Genomic DNA, 27,653 nt, shown 5'->3' on the forward strand with positions numbered 1-27,653 from the left:
GTGTTGCTGTCGGTGGAGGGGAGGGGCCCTTTGAAGTCCATACTGAGGCGTTCAAAGGGACGGGAAGCCTTTATCAAGTGCGCTTTCTCTGGCCTGTAGAAGTGCGGCTTGCACTCCGCGCAGATTTGGCAGTTCCTGGTGGCGGTCCTGACCTCCTCGAGGGAGTAGGGCAGGTTGCGGGTCTTGATAAAATGGTAGAATCGACTGACCCCTGGGTGGCAGAGGTCCTCATAGAGGGCCCGGAGTCGGTCCACTTGTGCGTTGACACATGTGCCACGGGATAGGGCATCAGGAGGCTCGTTTAGCTTCCCGGGACGATACAAGATCTCATAGTTGTAGGTGGAGAGCTCGATCCTCCACCGTAAGATCTTATCGTTCTTTATCTTGCCCCGCTGTGCATTATTGAACATGAAAGCAATCAACTATTGGTCAGTGAGGAGAGTGAATGCCGGACAGATAATGCCTCCAGTGCTGCACAGCTTCTACTATGGCCTGAGCCTCCTTTTCAACGGTGGAATGACGGATTTCTGAAGCATGGAGGATGCGTGAGAAGAAGGCCACGGGCCTGCCCGTTTGGTTGAGGGTGGCCGCCAGAGCTACGTCGGACGCGTCGCTCTCGACTTGAAAGGGAAGGGATTCATCGATTGCGTGCATCGTGGCCTTTGCGATGTCCGCCGGTATGCGGCTGAAGGCCTGGCGGACCTCTGCCGACAGGGGGGGAAACCAAGGATTGGATTAGTGGGCGGGCCTTGTCCCCATAATTGGGGAGCCACAGGGCGTAATATGAAAAAAATCCCAGGCAGCGTTTCAGGGCCTTGGAGCAGTGGGGGAGGGGAAACTCCATGAGTGGGCGTATGCGTTCGGGATCTGGGCCTATGACTCCATCATGCACTACGTAGCCGAGGATGGCTAGACGATCGGTGCTGAACACGCATTTGTCCCTGTTGTAGGTTAATTTAAGGGTTTTTGCAGTGTGGAGGAATTTGCGGAGGTTGGTGTCGTGGTCCTGCTGGTCGTGGCCGCAGATGGTGACGTTGTCGAGGTACGGAACCGTGGCCCGCAAACCGTACCGGTCAACCGTTCGGTCCATCTCCCGTTGGAAGACCGAGACTCCATTTGTGACACCGAAGGGAACCCTTAGGAAGTGGTAGAGCCACCCATCTGCTTCGAATGCAGTGTACTTGCGGTCGCCCGGGCAGATGGGGAGCTGGTGGCAGGCGGATTTGTGGTCCACTGTGGAAATGACCTTATATTGTGCAATCTGATTGACCAAGTCAGATATGCGGGGGAGAGGGTACACGTCAAGCTGCGTATACCTGTTGATGGTCTGACTATAATCGATGACCATCCTGTGTTTCTCCCCGGTCTTTATAACCACTACTTGAGCTCGCCAGGGGCTATTGCTAGCCTCGATAATACCTTCCTTCAGTAGTCACTGGGCTTCCGACCTAATGAAGGTCCGGTCCTGGGCACTGTACCATCTGCTCCTGGTGGCGACGGGTTTGCAATCCAGGGTGAGGTTCGCAAAAAGGGAAGGCGGGTCGACCTTGAGGGTCGCGAGGCTGCAGACAGTGAGGGGGGTATAGGGCCTCCGAATTTAAAGGTTAAGCTCTGGAGGTTGCATTGGATGTCCAATCCCAGGAGCGTGGCAGCGCAGAGTTGAGGGAGGACGTGGAGTCGGAAATGTTTTAATTCTCTTCCCTGGACCGTGAGGTTCGCTACGCAGAACCCCTTGATCTCTACAGAGTGAGACCCGGAGGCCAGGGAGATTTTTTGGTTAACTGGGTGTATGGGAAGAGAACAGCACCTTACCGTGTTGGGGTGTATGAAGCTCTCTGTGCTCCTGGAGTCGATCAGGCAGGATGTTTTGCGCCCGTTGATGAGCACGGTCGTCGTCACGGTCGACAGCGTTCGGGGCCAAGACTGGTCCAGGGTAACCGAGGCGAGTCATGGTAAAAGTTGAAGATTTTCCTCGGGCGGTATATGGTCATCCAAATCGGGGTCCTGAGACTCCAGCCAAGATGGCGGCACCCACGGGTCGCACATGGCTGGGGATGGGCAAGATGGCGGCACCCACGCATCGCACGTGGTCCCTGGGGAACAAGATGGCGGCGCCCGGGGCCCGCATGTGGCTCGGGAAAATGAAGATGGCGGCGCCCGCGGCCTGCACGTGGCCCGTGGAGAGAGTTGTGGTGGCGGCCCTGGTTTGCCCCCGGAGACAGCGGTGACCGCCCAGGCCTGGCATACCGCCACGAAATGGCCCATTTTGCCACAACCTTTGCAGGTGGAGGAGTGGGCCGGGCAGCGCTGCCGGGGGTGCTTGGCTTGCCCGCAAAAGTAACAGTGGGACCCCCCCGGGGTTGCCTGGTAGTCGCACGGCACAAGCTTGTGGGGGGATGGGGGATGCATCGGGGTCGGCCATGGGTGGGTTCCACGCTGCCCAAGGGTCTGCCGCGCGGTCGGGGACGTACGCGCCGGCATTTTGGGAGGCCACATCCAGGGAGTTAGCAAGGGTCCGTGCCTCCTTGAGGCCTAGTGTCTCTTTTTCCAGCAGCCGCTGACGGATTTGGGAGGACAGCACACCTGCAACGAATGCATCCCGGATTAAAAGTTCTGTGTGGTCGCTGGCTGAAACTTGCGGGCAGTCACAGTTCCTACCTAGTACCAGGAGCGCGCGGTAGAATTCATCCAGCAATTCCGCCAGGATTTGTCGCCTTGTCGCTAGCAGATGTCGGGCGTAAACCTGGTTTACTGGGCGAATGTAGTGTCCTTTCAACAGGGCCATCGCGGCCACAAAATTGTCCGCATCCTCGATGAGGGTGTAGATCTCTGGGCTCACCCTCGAGTGGAGAACCTGCATCTTCTGGTCCTCCGTGGGTGCAGTTGTGGCCGTCCTGAGGTACCCGTTGAAGCACGCCAGCCAGTGTTTGAAGTTTGCCCCTGAGTTTGCCGCGAGGGGGCTGAGTTGCAGACACTCCGGCTTGATTCGGAGCTCCATTCTTTAAAATCTAGTCCAATAAATTGATGCTCAATCAATGACTCCAGAAGCGAGATTGGATGACAATTGAAGGCTTTATTGGACTAGATGTTTCCCCCAGCAGCGCAGGTACAGAATGCAGCTGCTAGGGAGACACAGACTCTTATACTCCGCCTTACTGGGCGGAACCAGCAGGCAGGCTTCACCAATGATCTTCCTGTCTCAGGTACCTCCCACACCAATGATCTTACAGCCTCAACCTAGGTACCGTAATACTCCTAATACCGACTACCACAGTTAACATGCAGGTTCAGTTGGCAACTAGGAAGGCAAATGCAATGTTAGCATTCATGTCGAGAGGGCTAGAATACAAGAGCAGGGATATACTGTTGAGGCTGTATAAGGCTCTGGTCAGCATTGTGAACAGTTTTGGGCCCATATCCAAGGAAGAATATGCTAACCTTGGAGAGGGTCCAGAGGAGTTCACAAGAATGATTCCCGGAATGAAAGATTTGTTATATAAGGAGCGGTTGAGGACTCTGGGTTTGTACTCAATGGAGTTCAGAAGGATGAGCGACAATCTCATTGAAACTCACAGAATACTAGGGGTCTTAGATAGAGTGAACGGGAGATGATGTTTTCACTAGTCGGAGAACCGGAGGGCACAGCCTCAGACTGAAGTGGCGTTCCTTTAAAACAAGAGATGAGGAGGAATTTCTTCAGTCAGAGAGTGGTGAATCTGTGGATCTCTGACACAGAAGGCTGTGGAGGCCAATTCACTGAGTGTCTTTAAAACAGAGATCAATAGGTTGTTGATTAATAAGGGCATCATTGGGTATGGGGAGAAGGCAGGAAATTGGGGATTAGAAACATATCAGCCATGATTGAATGGTGAAGTCGACTCGCAGGAGATTGAATGGCGGAGAACCTTGCAGGGTCTACAGGTACCACAATGGGCGGGATTCACCTCGCGACCTCGCGAGGCGTGCAAGCCGGGTAGATCGCGGAAGAGGGATCTTCTGGCATCAACCGGCCATGCCATGCTGCCTTTCGGGCGCAACACAGCCGGTAGATCTTGCCCAAAATGTCTAGAGAAGGTTTGAATGGCAGGATCCTGAATAGCTGCTGTGGGAAAAGGAGAATCAAGAGAGAAAACAAACTTGCTGAAAACAAACTTGCATAGAACAAGGAAAAGAAATGGGCAATGGTTAGCAGCTGAAAATGTCCTAAAGGCTGTAAAGTGCCCAGTTGAAAGATGGGGGGTAGTTCCTCGAACTTGCGTTGAGCTGAATTGGAATGCTGCAAGAGGCAAAAGGTGCGGGTTCAGTTCCCATACCAGCTGAGGTTATTCATGAAGGCACAGCCTTCTCAACCATGTTCCTCATCTGAGATGTGGTGATCCTCACGTTAAATTACCACCAGTAAGCTCTCAAAGGGGAAAGCAGCTGATGGTCATCTGGGACTGTGGTGACTTTACATTACATCACAGTACACTAAATCAAAAGAGGTACAAGTGAATCGCTGTTTCATCTGGAAGGAGTGTTTGAGCCTTGATGATGAGAGAGGAAGTGGTAAAAGGGCAGAGGTTGCATCTCCTTTTCTTGCATGGAAAGGTGCCATGGGAAGGAGAAGCGGGCATTGGGGGAAACTGGGAAGTAAACCAATGTAACACGGAGCGAAGGGTCCCTTTAAAATGCTGAAAGGTGAGGGGAGGGCAAGTTGTGTTGGTGGTAGCATCTCATTGTGTGTGGCAGAAATGGGCAGCGGATGATCTGTTGAAGTGCTGTTATGGCGGAAACCTAAGAGAGGGGGAACATTATCATGGTTCTGGGATGGAGAGGAAGGGATAGAAATGCGAAATTGAGAAGATATGGCCAAAGGCCCTGTAAAGTATGGTGGGGGAGTGGGGAGCGAGTGATGAGTGGGGAGGAGTGTTCAGTTGAAGGGAAAAAAAGACAGGTCAGAAGCACCTGAATAGAATGATGCATTTTAAGAATGGGTGTGATGGAGACAGAGAAGCTGGGAGAATGCTTGTCTACTCTTCCCTAAAAAGAAGCAAGAAACAATCTCTGTGACAATTACTCTGACAAACAACACTCTGTGCTCCAAAAGCTCTCTGTGCAAAGAAATGTCTTTTAACTTATCTCCCCACTCTTTGTGCAACTCCCGTTCATCTGATGAGGTGAGCTGAGCAACAGCTGGACTCAATCCAACATATTTTTAATTTCAAACATACTTTTTGAAGCCAATTTAGAATACATTTAAACATGGCAATAATCTAAACTACATTAATGCTGGATGATATGGCACAGAAGGAGACCACTTGATCCATTTTGCCTGTGCCAGCCCTTTGAAAGAGCTATCCAAAATAGTTCCATTCCGTAGCTTTTGCCCCATACGCCTGCATTATGTTTTCACTTGTATCTATACAATATATTTAATTCCAATGCCATTTTCTCAAAGCAAATATATGTAAATAGAAATAATTACATCTAAATGGTGTTTTATCAAATTTCAGAGGAACATTAGTTAACGCCAACAATGTTTGAGCTGTCGCCACTTGTTGCTATGCAAGAAAATGCAACTTACAATTTTCATATCGGAAGGTGCCACAAACTGCAATGACCAAACCTGTCTTAGTGCTGTTACTTGAGGGATAGATGGTTGCTAGGGTACAGGGAGGACACTCTTCATCTTTAAAAGGTGCACAGAAACTTTGTAAGGACTGTCGAGTTGGGTGTTCCGATATACAAACGAACCAACACGGTTGTAGATGGTACAACTCTGTTTTATTATTCTGTACAATAACTACTGTTAACTTCTGGCTGTGGTTCGTACTTCACCAGTTAACCTGTGGACCCAGCCCTGGCACTATCTTAGAGAGGCACTCAGCACATGGTGTATGTCTGAGTGGCACGCTGTGAGCTCTGTGCTCTGAGCTATCTCCTTCTGGAATGAGTGGGAACTGTGGTGTTCCCTGTTTTATAGTGCGTGTGCTCTCACTGGTGATTGGCTGTGATGTTGCGTGTGTGTTGATTGGTCCGTCGACCTATCCATCAGTGTGTGTGTGTGATTGCACCATGATTTGTCAATATGGATATCATGACAAGGACTTGCCTCATTCAGACAGGTATATAGATCAATTGAGAACATAATTAGGAAGTTAGCATTTCTGCACCCACCTGAGAGTTCAATATTGGATGCGAACGGCCAGTGGAATGGGCTGGATTGATCTGTACACTTTGGTCATTTACGACGCATAAGTAGATGTCATCGTTACCCTGGTAACAGAAGATTGTTAAGTAAATACAAATCACACTTGGAATAATGTTAATAACCAGTTTTAAAAATGTAATTGCTTGTAATCCATCATTCCAGTAAATGCAATGAGTCTTAGAATTTTAGTTTTGGCATTTGTTAATACTGAAACCATTGTGGCTGTCAAATTGTTCGATTCACAGTAACTCCGATCTGTAGTATAACTTTGTTAATTTAAAAAAATACGATGTGGAGATGCTGGCGTTAGACTGGGATGAGCACAGTAAGATGTCTTACGACACCAGGTTAAAGTCCAACAGGTTTATTTTGAATCACTAGCTTTCGGAGCACCGCTCCTTCCTCAGGTGAATGAAGAGGTGGGTTCCAGAAACATATATGTAGACAAAGTCAAAGATGCAAGACGATACGTTGAATGCGAGTCTTTGCAGGAAATTAATTCTTTACAGGTCCAGATGGAGCAACTGGAGAGAGGGATAATCACAGGTTAAAGAGGTGTGAATTGTCTCAAGCCAGGACAGTTGGTAGGATTTCTCAAGCCCAGGCCAGATGATGGGGGATGAATGTAATGCAACATGAATCTAAGGTCCTTGCTGCAGTGCATCATGTAAACGATACAGACTGCTGCCTCGGTGGTGGAGGGAATGAATGCTGAAAGTGGTGGACGGGGTGCTAATCAAGCAGACTGCTTTGTTCTGGATGGTGTTGAGCTGCTTGAGTATTGTTGGAATTAAGACTTGATCTGTTTTTAGAAAAAGGTAGTCTCACATTGGAGTGTCAAAACTTGGTTTATAAACTGCCTCTGAACCTGCACATTTGTTTTAACTTAACAGGAGTTGGTTTCAATAAACATTCTCATCCACATACTCCAGACACTTCAATGTTAAATGCTCAAAAGTGAAACTCTGCAGATATCGGTGAGCAAGAATGCTGACAACTCTCTCCTCGGTAGGAGGTTTCCTACAAGAGCCAGGACTAAGAGAGAGATGGAGTGGATTGAACTGGAGTATTGTGTGCAGTTTGAACTGCACACCTGGAATATTGTGTGCAGTTTTGGTCCCCTTCTCTGAGGAAGGATGTTCTTGCTCTCGAGGGAGTGCAGCGAAGGTTTACCAGACTGATTCCAGGGATGGCGGGACTGTCACATGAGGAGAGATTAACTAGGTTGGGATTGTTCTCGCTGGAGTTCAGAAGAATGAGGGGGGATCTCATCGAGACTGATAAAATTCTAACAGGACTAGACAGGGTAGATGCAGAGAAGATGTTACCAATGATAGGTGTCCAGAACCAGGGGTCACAGTCTGAGGATTCAGGGTAAACCATTTTGGACTGAGAAAAGGAGACATTTCTTCACACAAAGAGTGGTGAGCCTGTGAAATTTATTGCCACAGGAAGTAGAAACATTGCTAAAACTTCGAATATATTCAAGAGGCGTCTGGATATAGCACTTGGAGAGAATGGGATCATTGCAAATATTGGCAACTGCCTTCATCCAATACAAGGAGAATTTTAAATTCCTATGATACTGACCATCCATTTGTCACCTGACAGGGCGAAAGAGATGTAACCATTTGAAGGTCCACTCAACTCAAACAGCACTGAAGATTCTTGCATGTTGAAGGAGAGGAAGAAGCACAATCGATCCAGCTCAGGGTCACATCCAAAGGGATCCCTCAGGCAGAATGTTTTACTGCCACATTCTGTCACATTGAACTGGCAACAGAACAAGCTAAAATGCATCATTTCCACACAACTGGTGACTGAGCATAACACATTTTTTTCCATTGCTTTAAACGTTCATTACAAAAAGAATTTTAAATTATTTCCATGCATGCACCTGATGTTAAGAGGTGGTACTCTTATCAAATGATATGCCTGGAAATAGGCATCAATGATGCCAGGTGGGAAATTGATGTGTTCGCCAAAGAAACAGTGTAAATGGTTAAAACCAGCTGTCTATCCAGAATGCCCAACGTTAAAGCAGGAGATTGAGAGAATCCCAGGGAAATTCTCACTCAAAGGGTTTTGGAAAGCCTAATTTGGGCCTGATTTGGCACAGCATGACATCTCACAAACTCTTCTGCTAGGACGAATAGATGACGTGACACAAAAAGTCTGAGAGCCAATGAAATTTTCTACATTGATCAGAATCATTCTCTGCAACCAATCATCAGGGGCTGGATTCTCTGCCGCCCAACGGCCAAATTGTGATTGGCATCAGGCGGAGAACGGATTCTGATGCCGGAATCAGAGCCAGTGCCAGTTTGACGCCGGTCCGCAATGTTTCGCACCCTCCAAACCCGCGTCACCATTACCCGCGCGCCTCGCGGCGTTTCAATGCCATTGGGGCGTCATGGCGGGTCCACCCACGATGCTCCGCCCCCGATGGGCCGGGTTCCCGACGGCGCGGACCACGTCGGGAACCCGGCGTGCCGGCTGCGGACAGTGTCCAGCACCTCCACACTCAGCCGGGATCCAGAGGTGTGGGCTTGGGTAGGGTGTTCTTTCCAAGGGCTGGTGCAGACCCGTTGGGCCGAATGGCCTCCTTCTGCACTGTAAAGTCTATGATTCTATGTCCTGCTTTTCTGAAGTTATGCTGCCAGTAGGAATTCTGTTCCGTTATTGAGAAATCCCAAGATTGGTTTCCACATTAATTGAAATTGAGTTTCACCTTTTGGGCCAGTTAAAGTATGACAGAAAGGCACAAGAACAATTTTCATAAAATAACGTTTAATTTTAGCGCAAATTCAGAAACTCATCCACGTATCTACTTAAAACATGGAGCAAAATTATTTCTAAACATCCTGTTTCGTCCCTTTCCCCCTTGAAATCAAACATCTTATTCTGAATCTATTTGGAAGGCACTTACTGGTTTCGTCAACTGGGAGGTAATTGGCAAGATTTGCGGGGCTTCTGTTGTAGTCTGTGCTGGTAGAGGAGGGGCGTTTAATTGAGAAATCACTGGACCATGTAATTTCACCCAGTAAATGTTGAACTTCTGAACCACCGTGACCCTGAAATGAAGAAAAGTGAAGTTAAGGAAGAATTTCAGTCTTGCTTTGCCCTTCTTTAGTCAGAAAACAAGGCAAACACTTACCAGTGGATGAAGGGGCGGGTGGGGTCAATCTCCTTTGCTAAACTCTTGATACAAACCTGTTTGGCCACTTCCAAATCTCAACGGAGACCAGGGGCTGGATTCGCCGATTGTGAGGCTATGCCCTCACGCCGCGTGGGAACGGTGGCATTTTACGCCCGAAGGTTCGGCGCAAAATGGCCACCGATCCTCTGTGTAGCTAGAGGCTTGCATGCCGGCAGCGTAGATCAGCCGGTGTAGCTGCTGATACAGCCCGGAGAATTGCCGGGTCCATGGCAACACATGCACATGTGGCAGCCTGCAGCGGCCGCGCCGTGCAACATGGTGGGAGTCTCGCGGACCTCGCCTGCAAAATAGTGCCCTCCATTTGGCTGGCTCACGTGCCACGGACCACCCTGCCACAGTGCCCCCTGTCCCTGATAAAGTCCCCCCTGCCCGCAGATCGGCCCTACCCCGACTGTGGCGGCTCTGGACTGAGTCCGCAGCTGCCACGCCGAGTTCATGATGGGTGAGACCACACATGACCGACGCCGTTGGGATCTCGGCCGGTCAGGGGCGGAGCCTCAGGCAACGTCCTGAGGCCGTCGATATGTCACGCGCCGTATTCTCCGAGTACGTCGCTCTGGAGGAGACGGAGTGTTGCGAAAGGGGCGCGCCCCGATCTGGTCGAGAACTTTGATTCACCAGCCGATCGCCGAATGCGATTTCGGCTGCAGCGACCGAAGAATCCACCCCACATCTCCCTCATTGAGCTAAACTCTCTGAATGCTTCAGAGTCATCCGAAAAGAGCCCAAACCTGACAAGTGTTTCTGGTTTTGCTGCAAATGACAAACAAAAAAATCTATCCCAAGAGTTAATTAAAGATGCAGACCCTCCAGTGCAATAAAGGTACATCTTTGTACACGGGCCAGCAATAAGGTAGCAGGGTTCCTGATGCGGCAGAGAATCCAAATTCCTTTACTCTGGATTGTAGGGTCACTGATGGATAAAAACAGTACTGGAGATATACATATATAATTCTCATCACAATAAATTGTGACAGTCAAGAAATCCCTCATGCACATAACTGATCTTTCGCTCACTTACACTAACTTACAATTTGCACCTCCATTTTAGACCAAACACTCACGACTGAACAATGTGGAAAGCTATCTTAATTTTATTACGAAGAGAGAGATGTTTTATCCAGTGAATTCTATTTATTAAATGTACTGCAATGCTTACAGGAATTGGACGTGACCTGGTTTTGTTACCGGCGGGTTCCACAGCACCACAATTGTGTGCTTTCCAGATGCATTTGTGTGACTGACTGCAGAGTCCTGTGGAAGAGAGACAAGAGAAAAATCCTCAATACAAGCTGGCTCCAAACAACAAATATGTTCAGTTCATCAAAACACTTCACATTTTTACTTGATGTCTAGACTAACTCTCTAATATTCAAATAATCCATGAAATTACTATGTATGGCTGATCACAAATTGACTTTATGTTAAAGGCAAGTTGTTGTTAGACTGGAAAACATAGAGGGAAGATGATGGCATAGTATTAATATTACTGGACTTGCAATCCAGCTCGCCCAGGCTAATGCTCTGGGGAACACAAATTCAAATCCCATTCAAATGTGTGGCACAAGTTGGCTCCAACTCCATCTGCAAGTTTGCTGATGACGTGACCGTAGGGTGTCGGATCTCGTACAATGCTGCATCAGAGTATAGGAAGCAAGTGGCGTGGTGTAACAATGACAATGTCTCCCTCAACATGAGCAAAACTAAGGAGCTGGTAATTGAATTCAGGAAGCGAAGTGTCATACACCCCCCTGTCTGCATCAATGGTGCCGAGGTGGAGATGGTTGACAGCTTCTAATTCCTAGGTGGGCACATCATCAACAATCTGTCCTGGTCCATCCACGTCATCGCTATGACCAAGAAAGCGCAACAGTGCCTATACCTCCTCAGGAAAGTAAGGAACTTCGGCATGTCTACATTGACTCTTACCAATTTTTACAGATGCACCATAGAAAGCATCCTATCTGGCTGCATCACAGCCTGGTATGGCAACTGCTCGGCCCAAGACCGTAAGAGAGTCGTGAACACATTCCAGTCCATCACACAAAATTGACTCTGTCTACACCTCCCGCTGCCTTGGCAAAGCGGGCAGCATAATCAAAGACCCCTCCCACCCGAGTTATGCTCTCTTCCAACCTCTTCCATCAGGCAGCAGGTACAAAAGTGTGAGAACACGCGCTAACAGGTTCAAAAACACCTTCTTCCCCATTGTTATCAGGCTCCTGAATGACTCTTTTATGGATTGACCTGATCTCTTCACACGTCTTCACTACTGAGTAGTACTACACTCGGTATGCTTCACCCGATGCCTGTGTGAACAGTATGCAAAACAAAACTGTACCTCAGTACACATGACAATAAATCAAATCCCTGGCAGCTAGTGAAATTTAAACTCAATTAAAATGTAGAGCGCAATCTACCCCAATAGGAATAGAGGCCCATAATGAGCAAATTTAGCTGAGTGTTTCCCACCACTCGGAGCACAGTGCCAAGGTGCTACCCTGCCTAGAGGGAGGCCCCCTAGGAGACCAGCACGGAATGGCTATTGCCCGAGGTCTCCAAGGCGAAGGGTTAAATCCCAATGCCTTGGGTAGGTCATGGGAGAGCATATTAGAGCGAGACTAGCTGTCTCACTCATGCAGATTTGCTGAAAAGTGATCCATACACAATGGGTGGGATTCACAATGTGACGTCTCACGAGATCGCGTTAGATCCTGCGAGGCTTGGCGAGCCAGGTAGATCGCGGAAGAGGGTTCGCCCGGCATCTACCGGCCGCGCTGCCTTTCGGGCGTAACGCAGCCGGTAGATCTTGCCCTCAGTATTGAAAGCCCACCTCAATAATGGCGACTATGAAACTATCATCAATTGTCATATAACCCATCTGGTGGTGACCCTCAGGTTAAATCACCACCAGTCAGCTCTCTCTCAAAAGGGGCGAGCAGCCAATGGCCCTTGGGGATTATGGTGACTTTCATTTCATCTGGTACACTAATGTCCTTTAAGGAAATACATTTTCCACCTTTACCTGGTCTGGTCTACATGGGAGTCCAGGTCCAAGGCAAAGTGGTTGACTCTTAACTGCTTTGAAAACGTCACAGTTCAATAGGAAGTAGGGATAGGCAACAATTGCTGGCTTTGCCAGTGGTCTCCATTCCAAGAAAGAATAATTGTTTTAAAAAAGTGATGTGCACGAAACAGAATAAATTTGGATGAGGGGATCTTTGAGCTAGTTCATCCAGCTTGGGAAATCTACATTTCGCCATCACTTCAGATCATTTGCTTTTCCCCCGTGCCCAAGGCACCTTTTACATAAATTTAAAATTATGCCAAGTTCAGCTTTTCCGACCAACTATACAAAATTTCAAATGGACTTTTTAAAGAAATTCTGTAATTCATTTAGAATTAACAATGCAGTTACACACTTTTGAATCTCCACATGTCAGAAGCTGGGAGGCCTTATCAATAAGACTAAAAGTTCCAACAGGCCCGTCGTTTAGGTCAGCAGCATCGCGTGCTTGTATAAAAAATCCTTGGAATGAAGTTCCGGACTGTCTCACAGTGAGGGTAACTGAAACCAATGGAAAACATTGTCAGAGTATGGAAACAAACATTCAACATGCAAGCAGCCCCTATCACTGCATTCTGGAGTATACCAAGAGAAGTGGTGACAAAGGGCAGAAGGCATCTCCCTATTAAAAGTAGAGAAAACCACTCAGATAGTTATTCCAAATCCAGAACTAGGGGACACAGTTTGGGGATAAGGGGGTAAACCTTTTAGGACTGAGGTGTGGAGAAATTTCTTCACCGTGGTGAATTGATGGGATTCACTACCACAGAAAGTAGTTGAGGCCAAAACATTGTGTAATTTCAAGAAGGAGATAATAATAACCTTTATTATTGTCACAAGTAGGCTTATGTTAACACTGCAATGAAGCCACTATGAAAAGCCCCTGGTTGCCCCATTCCGGCACGTGTTCAGATACACTGAGGGAGAATTCAGAATGTCCAATTTATCTAACATCACGACCAGGATTCTCCGCCCCGCGACATTTCTGCCCCGACCGGCCAGCGGGATTCTCCGTTACGCCAGCCGGTCAATGGGGTTTCCCATTGTGGGGCAGCCCCACGCCGTCGGGAAACCCCCGGGCGCTGGCACAACGGAGAATCATGCCGGCGGAGAATCCCGGCCCACGTCCTTCGGGACTTGTGGGAGGAAGCCGGAGCTCCCGGAGGAAACCCACGCAGACACAGGGAGAACGTGCAGACTCCGCACGGACAGTGACCCAAGCCGGGAATCAAACCTGGGTCCCTGGCATGTGAAGCAACAGTGCTAACCACCATACTACCGTGGGGCTAAAGGAATCAAGGGATATGGGGGGAAGGTGAGATCAAGGTATTGAACTTGATGATCAACCATGATTATAATGAGTGGCGGAGCAGGCTCGAAGGGCCGAATGGCCTCCTCCTGCTGCTATTTTCTATATATGCATTATAAATTGTTGTTCCCCCATTATAGTTTGGTAATTTCTTGCAAACCATCCTTGATAAGTGCAAGATAGAAAGCTTGGGTAGTATGTGGCTTTCTTCATCAAGACTACCACAATCTTCATGGAGGTGGCCTCCTAATTGGCCGCCATCGGGCCAGCTGTCAAATTAAGGAAATGATCTAGGAAATTATTCAGTTGCATCAAACTACAAACAACAGAAAGCATTCCAAATATTACTGAATATCGTACCAAATAATCTATACTGTGACACATTTTGCTTTAACACTTATCAAATGGATTTGCACTGATTAAATTAATATAATCGCACGTTAACGGCTGTAACATAAAATTTGAAAAGATGTTTGGACTGTTAAAAGATATCCACACCTTTTATTTGGTCCTTTGAGGTGAATACATCTTTGTCCACTGTGATAATGGCAGGGCTCGACGATTTCTGAGGAAAATATCCATGGTTTGGCGACATGGTATCACAAGCAATGGTCACCTGACCATTTGCGTAAGCTGCTATTGGTCCCACAAAGATGCTAAGTACAGCAAACATACCAGGAATATACAGACCCATTCTACTGTGGAATCAGAAAAGAATTGTTTAAATTGGTGCTGATTTCTGTTAGTTTCCCAGAGGTCAAATTTAACAACCACCAAATATTAATATTTATTTGATAAACGATAATTAAGAAATTCATAGTTGAAGCTAACTCTTTGCAGTTAAAAAGTAACATTCGTTATGTCGGTGTTACCGTTGGCTCAGTATAACACTCTCATTTCTGAGTAAGAAGGTTTCATGTCCTTCTACAGAAGCTTGACTACACAACCCACCCCTGCGCCATTACCTCAGGTGTCCTCCAAAGGTTCATGTTTCTCCTTGTCACATCAACTAAAAACGTAGTGTCAATTTTCACATGTAAGCTGAAGCCACCCAGCTCTGCATTTTGTTTCTCTTTTAAGTCAGTCCTTAAAATCTGCTATTTGTCCAAGCTTTTGTTCACCTGCCCCAATATCTCCTTATGTCGCTTGGTGTCATATTTGGTTTGATAATACAGGTTGTTGTTTTGTTGTGTGCTATCACACTGTCAGATGTGCTGTCTGGCCATTCAAGTCGATGCAAGAAATCCTCTGGCATTATTTCAAAAAGAGGACTATGTTCTGCCCATTGTTTAGTTGCATAAAACAATCACATCTCAGACACTTTTCTGTTTGGCACAGTAGTTGACAACAGGAGGGGCAAATCTACTTGGCAGAGGATTCATGTTACACAGAATCAGATATAAGTGCTCAGAGGTTGCTTCCGGATGTGGAAGGGGAGGGAAGAATTGGGGATATATACAAGTGGCTGGGGGAGCAGGGAGGTAAGCAGGTGGTGAAGCGGAGTTGGGAAGGGAGATCAATTGGGGAGTATGAAGTGAGGCACTGCGAAGGGGAAACGGGACCTCCTCTTGTGCAAGGATGAGCCTGATACAATTTAAGGTGGTGCACAGTGTGCATATGACTCGGGCGAGAATGAGTGGGTCCTTTCAGGGGGTAGCAGATGAGTGTGAGAGGTGTGGCCGGGGGCACATGTTTTGGAGTTGCGAAAAATTGAGACGATTCTGGGCGGGAGTGTTCACGGTCTTAGCCAGGATAATGGAGGAGAAGCCAGAGCTCATGGAAAGGAGGAAGGCCGATGTCGTGGCCTTCGCCTCTCTGATTGCACCGCAGCAAATTTTGCTGGAGTGGCGATCGGCATCGCCACTGGGGATTGTGGCATGGTTGGATGATCTGTACGACTTCCTGGTTGGAGAAGATAAGGTATGAGGTAAGGGGCTCAGTAGGGGGGTTTGAGAAAAGGTGGGGGATGTTTGTGACCATGTTTGAGGAGCTGTTTGTCGCAGGGGGGTGGGGGGAGGGTGAAAAAGGGGAAAAATCTGTACAGACTGTGTAGTTGATTGTTGGGAAGTCTGTTTCCCAGGGTGTTTATTTGCTGTAACCTGCTTTGATACATGTTTGTAATAAAATGCATTTTTTTTTAAAAAGTGCACAGAGGGATTATGGCAAGGTGAAGTTGGAGATCTCCCTCCGGATGATGCAGAGTATCCTTTATGACCCCAATAACTAAAGGATCACAATTTATCTGTGCTCAACTTGCATCCATGGCTTGCAGAAGCAGATCACTAACAATGTTTGAGGCGGGTTGATTCGGATCCAAACAGCCACTCTTCCAGATTGCCTTCTCCTTCAGGTAAAAGTAGCATAAATGATGATCTTAAAATTGAAACAACCGGTTGAATCTCACTGGGTCCTCGCTCTCTGACGGGCGGTTCCTATCTGGCCGACCTTGTATAGAAACCAACTATTTTCTAATACACCTGATAGGTAAAAGATGGCTATTTAGCGTAAAATATTAAGCCCTAGTTTTAAATACCCATTTTAAATTCACTCATAACCTCAGGTCATCTCAAAACAGCTTCAATAGAGACACAAAACAGTAATTATGACACAGCACAATTCACTTTTACTGAGCTCCATTGTTCTAGCAAATACATTTGCAAGACAGTGTGACATTAAAACACAAGCCGTACCAGATATCAATCCAAGGACAAGGCAGGCACCATAGCAACATTAAGGCGCTATTGTCTACAATGTGGCTAACAGCTAAGTCAATAGAAGTCCAGTTTAAACATGTCATGATAACAGCACAGAATTGCATTCCATAACATGCACAAGTATTCAGACATGAAACATTTAAAGCTAATGTTGCACATTAAAGATTGACAGCTAACCGTCAAATCAAATTCATTTGAATCTACCCAAAACCAATTAGGATGACTTAGAGGTGTAGATAGATGGCTAAAGACTGATATGATTTCCTATAACCTTGAAGGTAGGTACAGCCATCTTTATCCGGATCATTCTATACTTTGATCTAAACTATTCGCTATCTCTATTTTTCACTTTTCCACTCTAACTCTTGAAGTAAATGCAAGCTGTTGTACCGTAAGCAAGAAACCTTTCTGTATTATTTTAAACGTTAAATTGTGTACAAGTTGCTTCTCTTCAAGTCCTATTTGCTAGCCGGATTTATTAGAGAATAAGATTTAAGTGACTCTCAATTGTAATCAAATAGAGGAAATAAACGATTCTTGTTTGCATCCAAGAAGTTTTAACTCAAATTTCTACTGCGTTTTAGTGTCACAAGTTCCTCACTAATTCCGCATGGTATATCTCTTACACCTTGTATACAACATGGTATCAGTCCTGTAATTAGCGTGGAAGCTCATTCTCCTCCAGCCACACAGGGAAAACAATCAGCCCAACCCTGTATGTTACATCCAGGTTATTACACCTCTCCTCCCAAAATCAGAAGACATAGGCAACGATGAGGACGATGAAGATGAGGAGCAGACGAAGAAGAAGTTAAAAACACTGACGAGGAAGGAAGGGGCAGAATAAACTGGCGCAACCCCAGCAAGTGCCGATGCAGGCACTTTGACCTTGGGACATAATTTCCCGGCAGTGGGACCGGATCAGCCGGAATACAATGAGCCGGAGAATGACGCTTGCGGCTGGACCGCCCAGGTGGAGAACCCTCCAAAAATGACCGAACGACAATGTCCCAGTCAGAGACCTCAGAGGTCTGTACCTCCATATCAGATGACCAGATATCAGGCATTTCGGTATCATGAGAAGAAAACAACATAGTCGGGTGCGCAGACTGTGGAACCTGGGCAACCGATAAGACCGGGGTGAAGTTCCCCCCCTCGGGGCCAGGCACTAATGTGATCCAGCTGACCTCGAAAAGTGACCTGCAATGAAACGGGACCAGTTTGACGAACGACAACCCCCTGGAAGCCAGGGAGGACCTTCACCAAAGTTACGGCCATTGCCCACCTCGAGATGTGCAACGCCCTTGGAACTATTGTGAGTGGAACACTTTAGCACTGATGCTGGGGAACAACAAACCCAACCGAGACTGGAGTCGGCGACCCATCAACATTTCGGCATGGGGGCTGGTCGAGCATAAAAAAACAAGGCAGGGCCTGCGGATCCACTTGGATTTCACCACAGCCCCTTTAATTTTTCCAAGGCCAGGCCTGAAAACATCAGGGAATTTCTGCAGCACCGCATATAAGCTGCCTGCTGCCACCCGGAGGATACATTGCCAGTATGGTGCAAATGGTGCAGCCAATCCTGACCTGGCAGGTTGGGACTGTCTCCCTGCACCACAATGAGGGGAAGGCTCAAAGATTGATGTCCTTAGACCACCGGGGCGAGCGTGGAGCCCACAGTAGACAAACGTAGCGAGGCGGACAGTCGAATCAGCCAATGACAATCTACTCACCCCATGTCAGATTTGGTCAAACACGTGATGAGGCACTACTGAAACTACAGAACCTGTATCCAATTCCATCTGAATTAAGTGCCCATTAACCTGTACCGGGATGTGAATAGGGGCCACCTGTGGCGCAGTCACACAGTATAGCAGGCTAGGCCTTTGTGACCTTGCGCCTACTGTATCACGGCAGTCCATTCTAGTAGCTGAACGGCAGCGAGGGCGTCGTACGACATTTACTTCCATTCCTTGAAGCTCCTGCACTCTCCAGTGAAAGAGGAATCTGATGAGCCTGCTGGAATGTTAGGGAACCTTCAGCCAGAAGTTTTTTCTGTATGCCGAGATTATTAATACCGCAAACCAAGCAGTCATAAAGCATGTCCACCAACACAGGCCCATATGTGCAATACTCTGCGATTTTCCATAGCTGGGAAACATACTCAGCAGTTGACTCCCTTTCTGAATTTTCCGGCATATTGATTCTGTACCATTGCACAATGATGGACAGTGTCACGTGGAAATGATTCCCCAATAGTGCGATGAGCTGATCAAATGCTATCGTATCCGGCATTGCCGGAAATATGAGGCCCTAATTATGCCAAATATGTATGCACTGCAAGCCATCAATCAGATCACAGTCTGGTGCTCACTTTTGGTTATGTTGTTGCCAAGCAAAATGTATTGCAAGCATATGCGTACTAATTCCAAGACGCAACTGTAGGGTCAAAAGCATCCAATCAACCAAACAAAAGCTCAGTGAAACACTCAACGCCATACCTTAGTCCCAGGAGAAGCAAAGTGGCGGAGAGATGTCACAGGTGGCAGAGTAGCATGTCGACAATTCCAGTTTATCTTCGTTGCCAGTTTAATAAAGGCAAAGGGAGTCAGACAAGCAACACAAAGAAACCGTTTAATTATAATATGTACTATTTACAAAGGAATCCAGTTGAACCTCACCAGGTCCCCTCTCTCTGTGTCGGTCAGTTCCTATCTGGCCGACCTTACATACAATATGGTATCAGCCCTGTAGTTAGGGGGGAGCTTATACTCCTCGAGCCACACAGGGGAAACAATCATCCCAGCCCTGGTGTTCCATGCAGGTTAATGGAAACTGTTTCCCTGATGAACCAGAGCCTATGAGGTTAGCTCTCTACTAACATTATCAGACAGCTATTCATTGGCCTGTAATGTTAGCTGCTTGAATAATGAGTAATGACAGCTGGTGGCAGTAGAATGTTGATACAATTTCCATGGTAATCTATTCTTCATCCTCTGTCCAATAAGAGAGATGCAGCGGATCTAATCCCCCAGAGTTTTCAATTCAACGGTTTGGAACAGTCCAGCTTAAAGAATTCCCCTGCATTCAGGCCAGAATGTCACTGGCATCTAAAGCCAAGTTTCAATGAGCAGAAATTAATAAAATTCACCAAGCCTGGTGAACAGGACTACATGCTTGTTATCAACGGAAGCTATGGACAGAGATAAACAATCCCTCAACAAAAGAATCAGATCAGAGCTCTGCAATCCTGCCACATCCAGTTGTGAATGTTGGTGGACAATTAAACAACTAACTGGAGTGAAAGAAGACTCCTTGAATTTCCCACTTGATGCGCAATCAATTACACTCAAGACGAAGTGATTTCATAACTGAAGGCTTTAATCTACTAGAACCTGTTCCCCAGCAGCTTCGGTGCAGAAAGTGAAGGCTGCTGGGACGGCACCATCTCTTATACTCTGCCTGTCAGGGCGGAGCTATGTACAACAGCCAATGGTAGACTCCTGGGTCTAACCAATGGTCATCAGCCTCTTAGGTACCGCAATACCTGGTACTACCACATTCACCCCCTGTTAAAGAAGAGTCCGGCGGGGGTGGTGGCCAGTGGTAACAGTCACCTTTAGCATGGTATGACCAGGTATGGAGGTACCGTGGTGTCGAGGATATTTACAAAGTGTTCACATTGAAGCAATCAGTCGATCGGGTAGCCTGGTCGTCCTTCTGGAGTGTCTGGGCTTCGGTGGTGATTCTGGTGGGGGTCCCGGTGGTTGCGGCTCCGGGAGCGTGGTTTCGGCCTCCCTGGCAGCTTTGTCACCCCTAGGCGGCGCTGTTGGGGCAAACGGTTGACAAGGGGGGGGGGCGCCTGTAGGGGGCGTTGGTGGGTGGGCGGGCCTAGGCAGGAGCGGTGGGAGTACTGACACCTCCCACTGCTGTGGGGGGTGGGGGGTGAGGGGGGGGGGGATAATGGTTCAGGAGCGCTTGGGGTTCCGGCGGGCACCAGGTCCCGAAGGGGGACCGTATCTTGCCGGCCATCAGAGAACGCCACGTAGGCGTACTGGGAGTTAGCGTGCAGCAGGTGGACCCTCTCGACCAACGGGTCCAACTTGTGCGCCCGCACGTGCTTCCGAAGCAGGATGAGTCCGGGTGTCGCTGGCCAGGTTGGGAGTGAGGTCCCGGAGGAGGACTTCCTGGGGAAAACAAGGAGACGTTCATGAGGTGTCTGATTTGTGGTTGTACAGAGCAGCGACCGGATGGCGTGGAGGACCATCGGGAGGACTTCTTGCCAACGGGAGACTGGGAGATTCCTGGACCGTAGGGCCAGTAGGACAGTCTTCCAAACCGTTCCATTCTCCCTCTTTACCTGTCTGTTTCCCCGGGGGTTGTAACTGGTCGTCCTGCTCGAGGCGATGCCTTTGCTGAGCAGGAATTGACGCAGTTCGTCGCTCATAAAGGAGGACCCCCTATCACTGTGAATGTATGCGGGGAAACCGAACAGTGTAAAGATACCCTGGAGGGCCTTGATGACGGTGGTTGTGGTCATGTCTGGGCATGGGGATGGCGAATGGGAACCGGGAGTACTCGTCAATTACGTTCAGGAAATACGTGTTGCGGTCGGTGGAGGGGAGGGGGCCTTTGAAATCCATGCTGAGGCGGTCAAAGGGACGGGAAGCCTTTATCACGTGCGCCCTCTCTGGCCGGTAGAAGTGCGGTTTGCACTCCGCGCAGATTTGGCAGTCGCTGATGACGGACCTGACCTCCTCGATGGAGTAGGGCAGGTTGCGGGTCTTGACAAAATGGAAAAAGCGAGTGACCCCCGGGTGACAGAGGTCCTCGTGGAGGGCTCAGAGGCGGTCCGCTTGTGCAGTGGCACAAGTGCCGCGGGACAGGGCATCAGGAGGCTCGTTTAGCTTCCCCGGACGGTACAAGATCTCGTAATTGAAGGTGGAGAATTGTATCCTCCACCGCAAGATCTTGTCATTTTTAATCTTGCCCCACTGTGCATTATCGAACATGAAGGCAACCGACCGTTGGTCCGTGAGGAGAGTGAATCTCCTGCTGGCCAGGTAATGCCTCCAATGTCTCACAGCTTCTACTATGGCTTGTGCCTCTTTTTCGACCGAGGAATGTCGAATTTCGGAAGCATGGAGAGTGCGGGAGAAGAAAGCCTCGGGCCTGCCCGCTTGGTTGAGGGTGGCCGCCAGAGCTACGTCGGACTCATCACTCTCGACCTGGAAGGGGAGGGACTCATCGATGACGCGCATCGTGGCCTTTGCAATGTCTGCTTTGATGCGGCTGAAGGCCTGGCGGGCCTCCGTCGACAGGGGGAAGGTTGTGGACTGGATTAGGGGTCGGGCTTTGTCTGCGTAGTTGGGGACCCACTGTGCATAATAGCTGAAAAACCCGAGGCAGCGCTTCAGGGCCTTGGGGCAGTGAGGGAGGGGGAACTCCATAAGGGGGCGCATGCGTTCAGGGTCAGGGCCTATAACTCCATTTCATACTACATAGCCTAGAATGGCTAGACGGTTGGTGCTAAACACGCATTTATCCTTATTGTATGTCAGGTTAATGATTTACGCGGTCTGGAGAAATTTGCGGAGGTTGGTGTCGTGGTCCTGCTGGTCATGGCCGCAGATGGTGACGTTATCCAGATACGGGAACGTTGCGTGTAAGCCGTACCGGTCAACCATTCGGTCCATCTCTCGCTGGAAGACCGAGACCCCATTAGTGACAGCAAAGGGAACTCTTAAAAATTGATAGAGCCGCCCATCTGCTTCGAAGGCAGTGTACTTGCGGTCACTATTACGGAGGGGTAGCTGGTGGTAGGCGGACCTAAGATCCACCGTGGAGAAAACCTTGTATTGTGCGATCCTGTTTACCAGGTCGGCTATATGGGGGAGAGGGTACGCGTCCAGCTGCGTAAACCGGTTGATGGTCTGGCTGTAGTCAATGACCATCCTATGTTTCTCCCCGTTCTTTACCACCACTACCTGAGCCCTCCAGGGGCTGTTGCTTGCTTCGATGACCCCTTCCTTCAACAGCCTTTGGACCTCGGACCCGATGAAGGTCCGGTCCTGGGCACTGTACCGCCTGCTCCTGGTGGCGACGGGTTTGCAATCCAGGGTGAGGTTCACAAACAGGGAAGGCGGGTCGACCTTAAGGGTCGCGAGGCCGCAGACAGTAAGGGGGGGTATCGGGCCGCCAAATTTAAAGGTCAGCCTTTCCAAATGGCATTGGAGGTCCAGCCCAAGGAGGGTGGCTGCGCAGAGGTGCGGCAGGACATACAGGCGGAAATTGTCGAATTTCCTGCCTTGGACAGTGAGGTTCGCTAGGCAGAACCCGTTTATCTCCACCGAGTGTGACCCGGAGGCCAGGGAGATCCTTTGGTTTACAGGGTGGGTTACAAGTGAACAGCACCCTACCGTGTCGGGGTGAACAAAGCTTTCCGTGCTCCCAGAGTCAATCAGGCAAGACGTCTCGTGGCTGTTGATGAAGACCGTCGTTGTAGCTGTTGCGAGTGTCCGGGGTCGACTTTGGTTCAGTGTCACCGAGGCCAGATGAAGCAGTTGCGAGTTCTGATCAGGCAGCATGTAGTCGGCCGTGCTGGGGGCCTGGGGCCCCATCCAAGATGGCATCACCCATGGGTCGCACATGGTGTCCGGGGACAAACAAGATGGCGGCGGCGATGGACAAAATGGCGGCGCCCACCCGTCCAGCGTGGTGTCCGGGGGGCAAGATGGCCGTGCCCATGGGTCGCACGTGGCCCTTGGATAGGGGGGTGGCGGTGAGCGCTGGCGGGTCGGGGCCTGAAGGGGGGGTTGCCGTGGCACTCCAGAGTCGCTGGAGACCGCGGCCACGGTGCGGGCCAGGCAGACCCCCACAAAGTGGCCCTTCTTGCCGCACACTTTGCAGGTGGCAGTGCGGGCCGGGCAGCGCGGGCGGGGATGATTCGCCTGCCCGCAGAAGAAACAACGGGGCCCATCGGCGTTAGCGGGCCATCTCGCAGCGCAGGCCTGCGGGGTAAGGGGGAAGGTCTGTGGGGCTGCCGCTGCGGGGTGCCACGCAGCCCAGGGGGCCGCCGCGCGGTCGGGCGCATAGGACTGCGCGTTTTTGTAAGTAATGTCCATGGACCCTGCCAGGGCCCGTGCCTCTCTAAGTCCCAGGGTGTCCCTTTCTAGGAGTCTTCGGCGGATATCTGAGGAGCTCATACCTGCTACAAAAGCATCCCTGATTAAAAGTTCTGTGTGCTCGCTCCTCGAAACTTGCGTGCAGCCACAGTTTCGGCCCAGCACCAGTAGCGCCCGGTAGAAATCTTCCAACGATTCCCCGGGGCTTTGCCGTCTAGTCGCAAGCAGGTGACGAGCGTAGACCTGATTTACAGGGCGGATATAATGTCCTTCTAGCAGTTCGATCACGGCTTCATAGTTCTCCGCCTCCTCGTTAAGGGGGTAGATCCCAGGGCTGACCCTTGAGCGCAGCAGATGCATTTTCTGTCCTTCTGTGGGGGTGCCTCCGGCCGTCTCAAGGTAGCCATTAAAGCACGCCAGCCAGTGTTTAAAAATTGCAGCTGAGTTCTCCGCGTGGGGGCTGAGTTGAAGGCACTCCGGTTTGATTCGGAGATCCATCCTTCCAATTTAAGTCTAGTAGATTAAATTGATGCACGATCAATTACACTCAAGACGAAGTGATTTCATAACTGAAGGCTTTAATCTACTGGAACTTGTTCCCCAGCAGCTTGGATACAGAAAGTGAAGGCTGCTGGGACGGCACCGTTTTTTATACTCCGCCTGTCAGGGCGGAGCTACGTACACCAGCCAATGGTAGACTCCTGGGTCTAACCAATGGTCATCAGCCTCTTAGGTACCGCAATACCTGGTACTACCACTCATCATGATAGTGCAGCCCAACATGTGATGCAAAAGACAAGCTTGAAAAGAGTCCACCCAGAAATGCTGAGTGGATGATCCATCTTAGCCTCCTCCTGAGGTCCCCAGCCAATTTAATTCACTCTATGGACATCAGAAAATGGCTGAGCACACTGGACACACAAAGGCTATACAAGTGCCCGATACCGGTGCTGCAGAATTGTGTTCGGAATTAGTCGTGCTCCTGTCAAGTTGTTGACAACACTGGAATCTGTTCAACAAGGTGAAAACTTTCCAGGTTGCCCTGCCAAGAAAATGCAGGACAAATTCAGTCTGGCCAATTACTGCCCCATCAGCCTGCTCTCAAACATCAGCAGAGTGACATTAAAGTGCATTGATTGACAGTGTAGCCAAGTGACACTCACAAATAACCTGCTTAGGTTTGGTTCTACCAGGGCTACTTGGCTTCAGACACCATTACAGCCATAGTCCAAACATGAACAAAGTAGCTGAATTCAAGAGGTGAAGTGAGAGAACAAAGAACAAAGAAAAGTACAGCACAGGAACAGGCCCTTCGGCCCTCCAAGCCTGCGCCGACCATGCTGCCCGACTAAGCTACAATCTTCTACACTTCCTGGGTCCGTATCCCTCTCTTCCCATCCTTTTCATGTATTTGTCAAGATGCCCCTTAAATGTCACTATCGTCCCTGCTTCCACCACCTCCTCCGGCAGCGAGTTCCAGGCACCCACTACCCTCTGTGTAAAAAACTTGCCTCGTACATCTCCTCTAAACCTTGCCCCTCGCACCTTAAACCTATGCCCCCTAGTAATTGACCCCTCTACCCTGGGGACAAGCCTCTAACTATCCACTCTGTCTATGCCCCTCATAATTTGTAGACCTCTATCAGGTCGCCCCTCAACCTCCGTCGTTCCAGTGAGAACAAACCGAGTTTATTCAACCGCTCCTCATAGCTAATGCCCTCCATACCAGGCAACATCCTGGTAAATCTCTTCTGCGCCCTCTCTAAAGCCTCCACATCCTTCTGCTCGTGTGGAGACCAGAATTGAACACTATACTCCAAGTGTGGCCTAACTAAGGTTCTATACAGCTGCAACATGACTTGCCAATTCTTATACTCAATGCCCCGGCCAATGAAGGAAAGCATGCCGTATGCCTTCTTGACTACCTTCTCCATCTGTGTTGCCCCTTTCAGTGACCTGTGGACCTATACACCTAGATCTCTCTGACTTTCAATACTCTTGAGGGTTCTACCATTCACTGTATATTCCCTACCTGCATTAGACCTTCCAAAATGCATTATCTCACATTTGTCCAGGTTAAACTCCATCTGCCATCTCTCCGCCAAAGTCTCCAAACGATCTAAATGCTGCTGTATCCTCTGACAGTCCTCATTGCTATCCACAATTCCACCAACCTTTGTGTCATTGCAAACTTACTAATCAGACCAGTTACATTTTCCTCCAAATCATATATATATACTACGAACAGCAAAGGTCCCAGCACTGATCCCTGCGGAACACCACTAGTCACAGTTCTCCAATTAGAAAAGCACCCTTCCATTGCTACTCTCTGCCTTCTATGACCTAGCCAGTTCTGTATCCACCTGAGAGATTGCATGAAGCATTTGGCCAAGTGTGGCATCAAGGTGCACTAGCAAAATTAAAGTTAATAGGAATCAGGATGAAAACTGCCCTGGTTAGAGACATGCGGAGCAAAAAGGAACCAGGGGCGAAATTCTCCGGAAACGGCGCGATGTCCGCCGACTGGCGCCCAAAACGGCGCAAATCAGTCGGTCATCGCGCCGCCCCAAAGGTGCGGAATGCTCCGCATCTTTGGGGGCCGAGCCCCAACCTTAAGGGGCTAGGTCGGCGCCGGACAAATTTCCGCCCCGCCAGCTGGCGGAAAAGGCCTTTGGTGCCCCGCCAGCTGGCGCGGAAATGACATCTCCGGGCGGCGCATGCGCGGGAGCGTGAGCGGCTGCTGACGGCATTCCCGCGCATGCGCAGTGGAGGGAGTCTCTTCCGCCTCCGCCATGGTGGAGACCGTGGCGAAGGCGGAAGGGAAAGAGTGCCCTCACGGCACAGGCCCGCCCGCGGATCGGTGGGCCCCGATCGCGGGCCAGGCCACCGTGGGGGCACCCCCCGGGGCCAGATCGCCCCGCGCCCCCCCCCCAGGACCCCGGAGCCCGCCCGCGCCGCCTTGTCCCGCCGGTAAGGTAGGTGGTTTAATCTACGCCGGCGGGACAGGCATTTTAGCGGCGGGACTTCGGCCCATCCGGGCCGGAGAATCACGCGATTCCCGCCCCCGCCGAATATCCGGTGCCGGAGACTTCGGCAACCGGCGGGGGCGGGATTCTCGCCCATGATTGTGGTTACTCAATGTCAATCATCTGATCCCAGGGCACCACTGCAGAAATTCCTCAGAGTAGTGTCCTAGGCCCAACCACCTTCATCTACTTCATAGAATCTTCTCTACAGTGCAGAAGGAAGCCATTCGGTCCATCGAGCTTGCACCTATCCTTGGAAACGCCAGTGCCCTACCTAGGGCAGCATGGCAGCATCGTAGCATAGTGGCTAGCACAGTTGTTTCACAGCTCCAGGTCCCAGGTTCGATTCCCGACTGTTTCACTCTCTGTACGGAGTCTGTACGTTCTCCCCGTGTCTGCGTGGGTTTCCTCCCACAGTCCAAAGATGTGCGGGTTAGATGGATTGGCCATGCTAAATTGCCCTTAGTGTCTAAAAAAAAGCTTAAGTGGGGTTACTGGGTTACGGGGATAAGGTAGATACGTGGGCTTGAGTAGGGTGCTCTTTGTAAGGGCCGGTACAGACTCTATGGGCCGAATGGCCTCCTTCTGCACTGTAAATTCTATGGTCTATGGTCTACCTAGGCCCAACCCCCAACCCTACTCCAGCAACCCAGTAGCCCCACCTAATCTTTTGGATACTAAAGGGCAATTTAGCATGGCCAATCCACCTAACCTGCACATCACTGGACTGTGGGAAGAAACCGGAGCACCCGGAGGAAATCCACGCAGAGAAACTACAAACTCCACACAGGACAGTCACCCAAGGCCAGAATTGAATCCAGGCCCCTGGCGCTTTGAGGCAGCAGTGCTAACCACGGTGCCGCCATGCCACCCAATCACTGACCTTTCCCCCATCTTAAGGCCAGAGGTTAGTATGTTACCGATGCTGAGCAATTTTAAGTTGCGCTCACATCTCCTCAAACATTGAAGCAGCAAGACCTGGACAATATTCACGCTT

The 27,653-nt window shown here is 49.6% G+C and overlaps 1 protein-coding gene across 2 annotated transcripts in view; it reads right to left on the bottom strand.

Annotated features, from left to right (window-relative positions):
* frrs1b (ferric-chelate reductase 1b) overlaps window positions 1–27,653 on the bottom strand; it is a 114,838-nt gene that overhangs the window by 64,551 nt on the left and 22,634 nt on the right. For both annotated transcript variants that reach the window (XM_072510595.1, XM_072510594.1), the window contains exons 2-7: window positions 14,288–14,487; window positions 12,836–12,981; window positions 10,573–10,667; window positions 9,123–9,267; window positions 7,784–7,966; window positions 6,160–6,258 (exon numbers count right to left, since the gene is read on the bottom strand). In XM_072510595.1, the coding sequence (XP_072366696.1) occupies window positions 6,160–6,258; window positions 7,784–7,966; window positions 9,123–9,267; window positions 10,573–10,667; window positions 12,836–12,981; window positions 14,288–14,483 (864 nt within the window). In that variant the 5' untranslated portion in view covers window positions 14,484–14,487. The remainder of the gene's footprint in view (window positions 1–6,159; window positions 6,259–7,783; window positions 7,967–9,122; window positions 9,268–10,572; window positions 10,668–12,835; window positions 12,982–14,287; window positions 14,488–27,653) is intronic.

This window comes from Scyliorhinus torazame, chromosome 7 (assembly GCF_047496885.1).
Source record: "Scyliorhinus torazame isolate Kashiwa2021f chromosome 7, sScyTor2.1, whole genome shotgun sequence".
Lineage (NCBI taxonomy): Eukaryota > Metazoa > Chordata > Chondrichthyes > Carcharhiniformes > Scyliorhinidae > Scyliorhinus > Scyliorhinus torazame.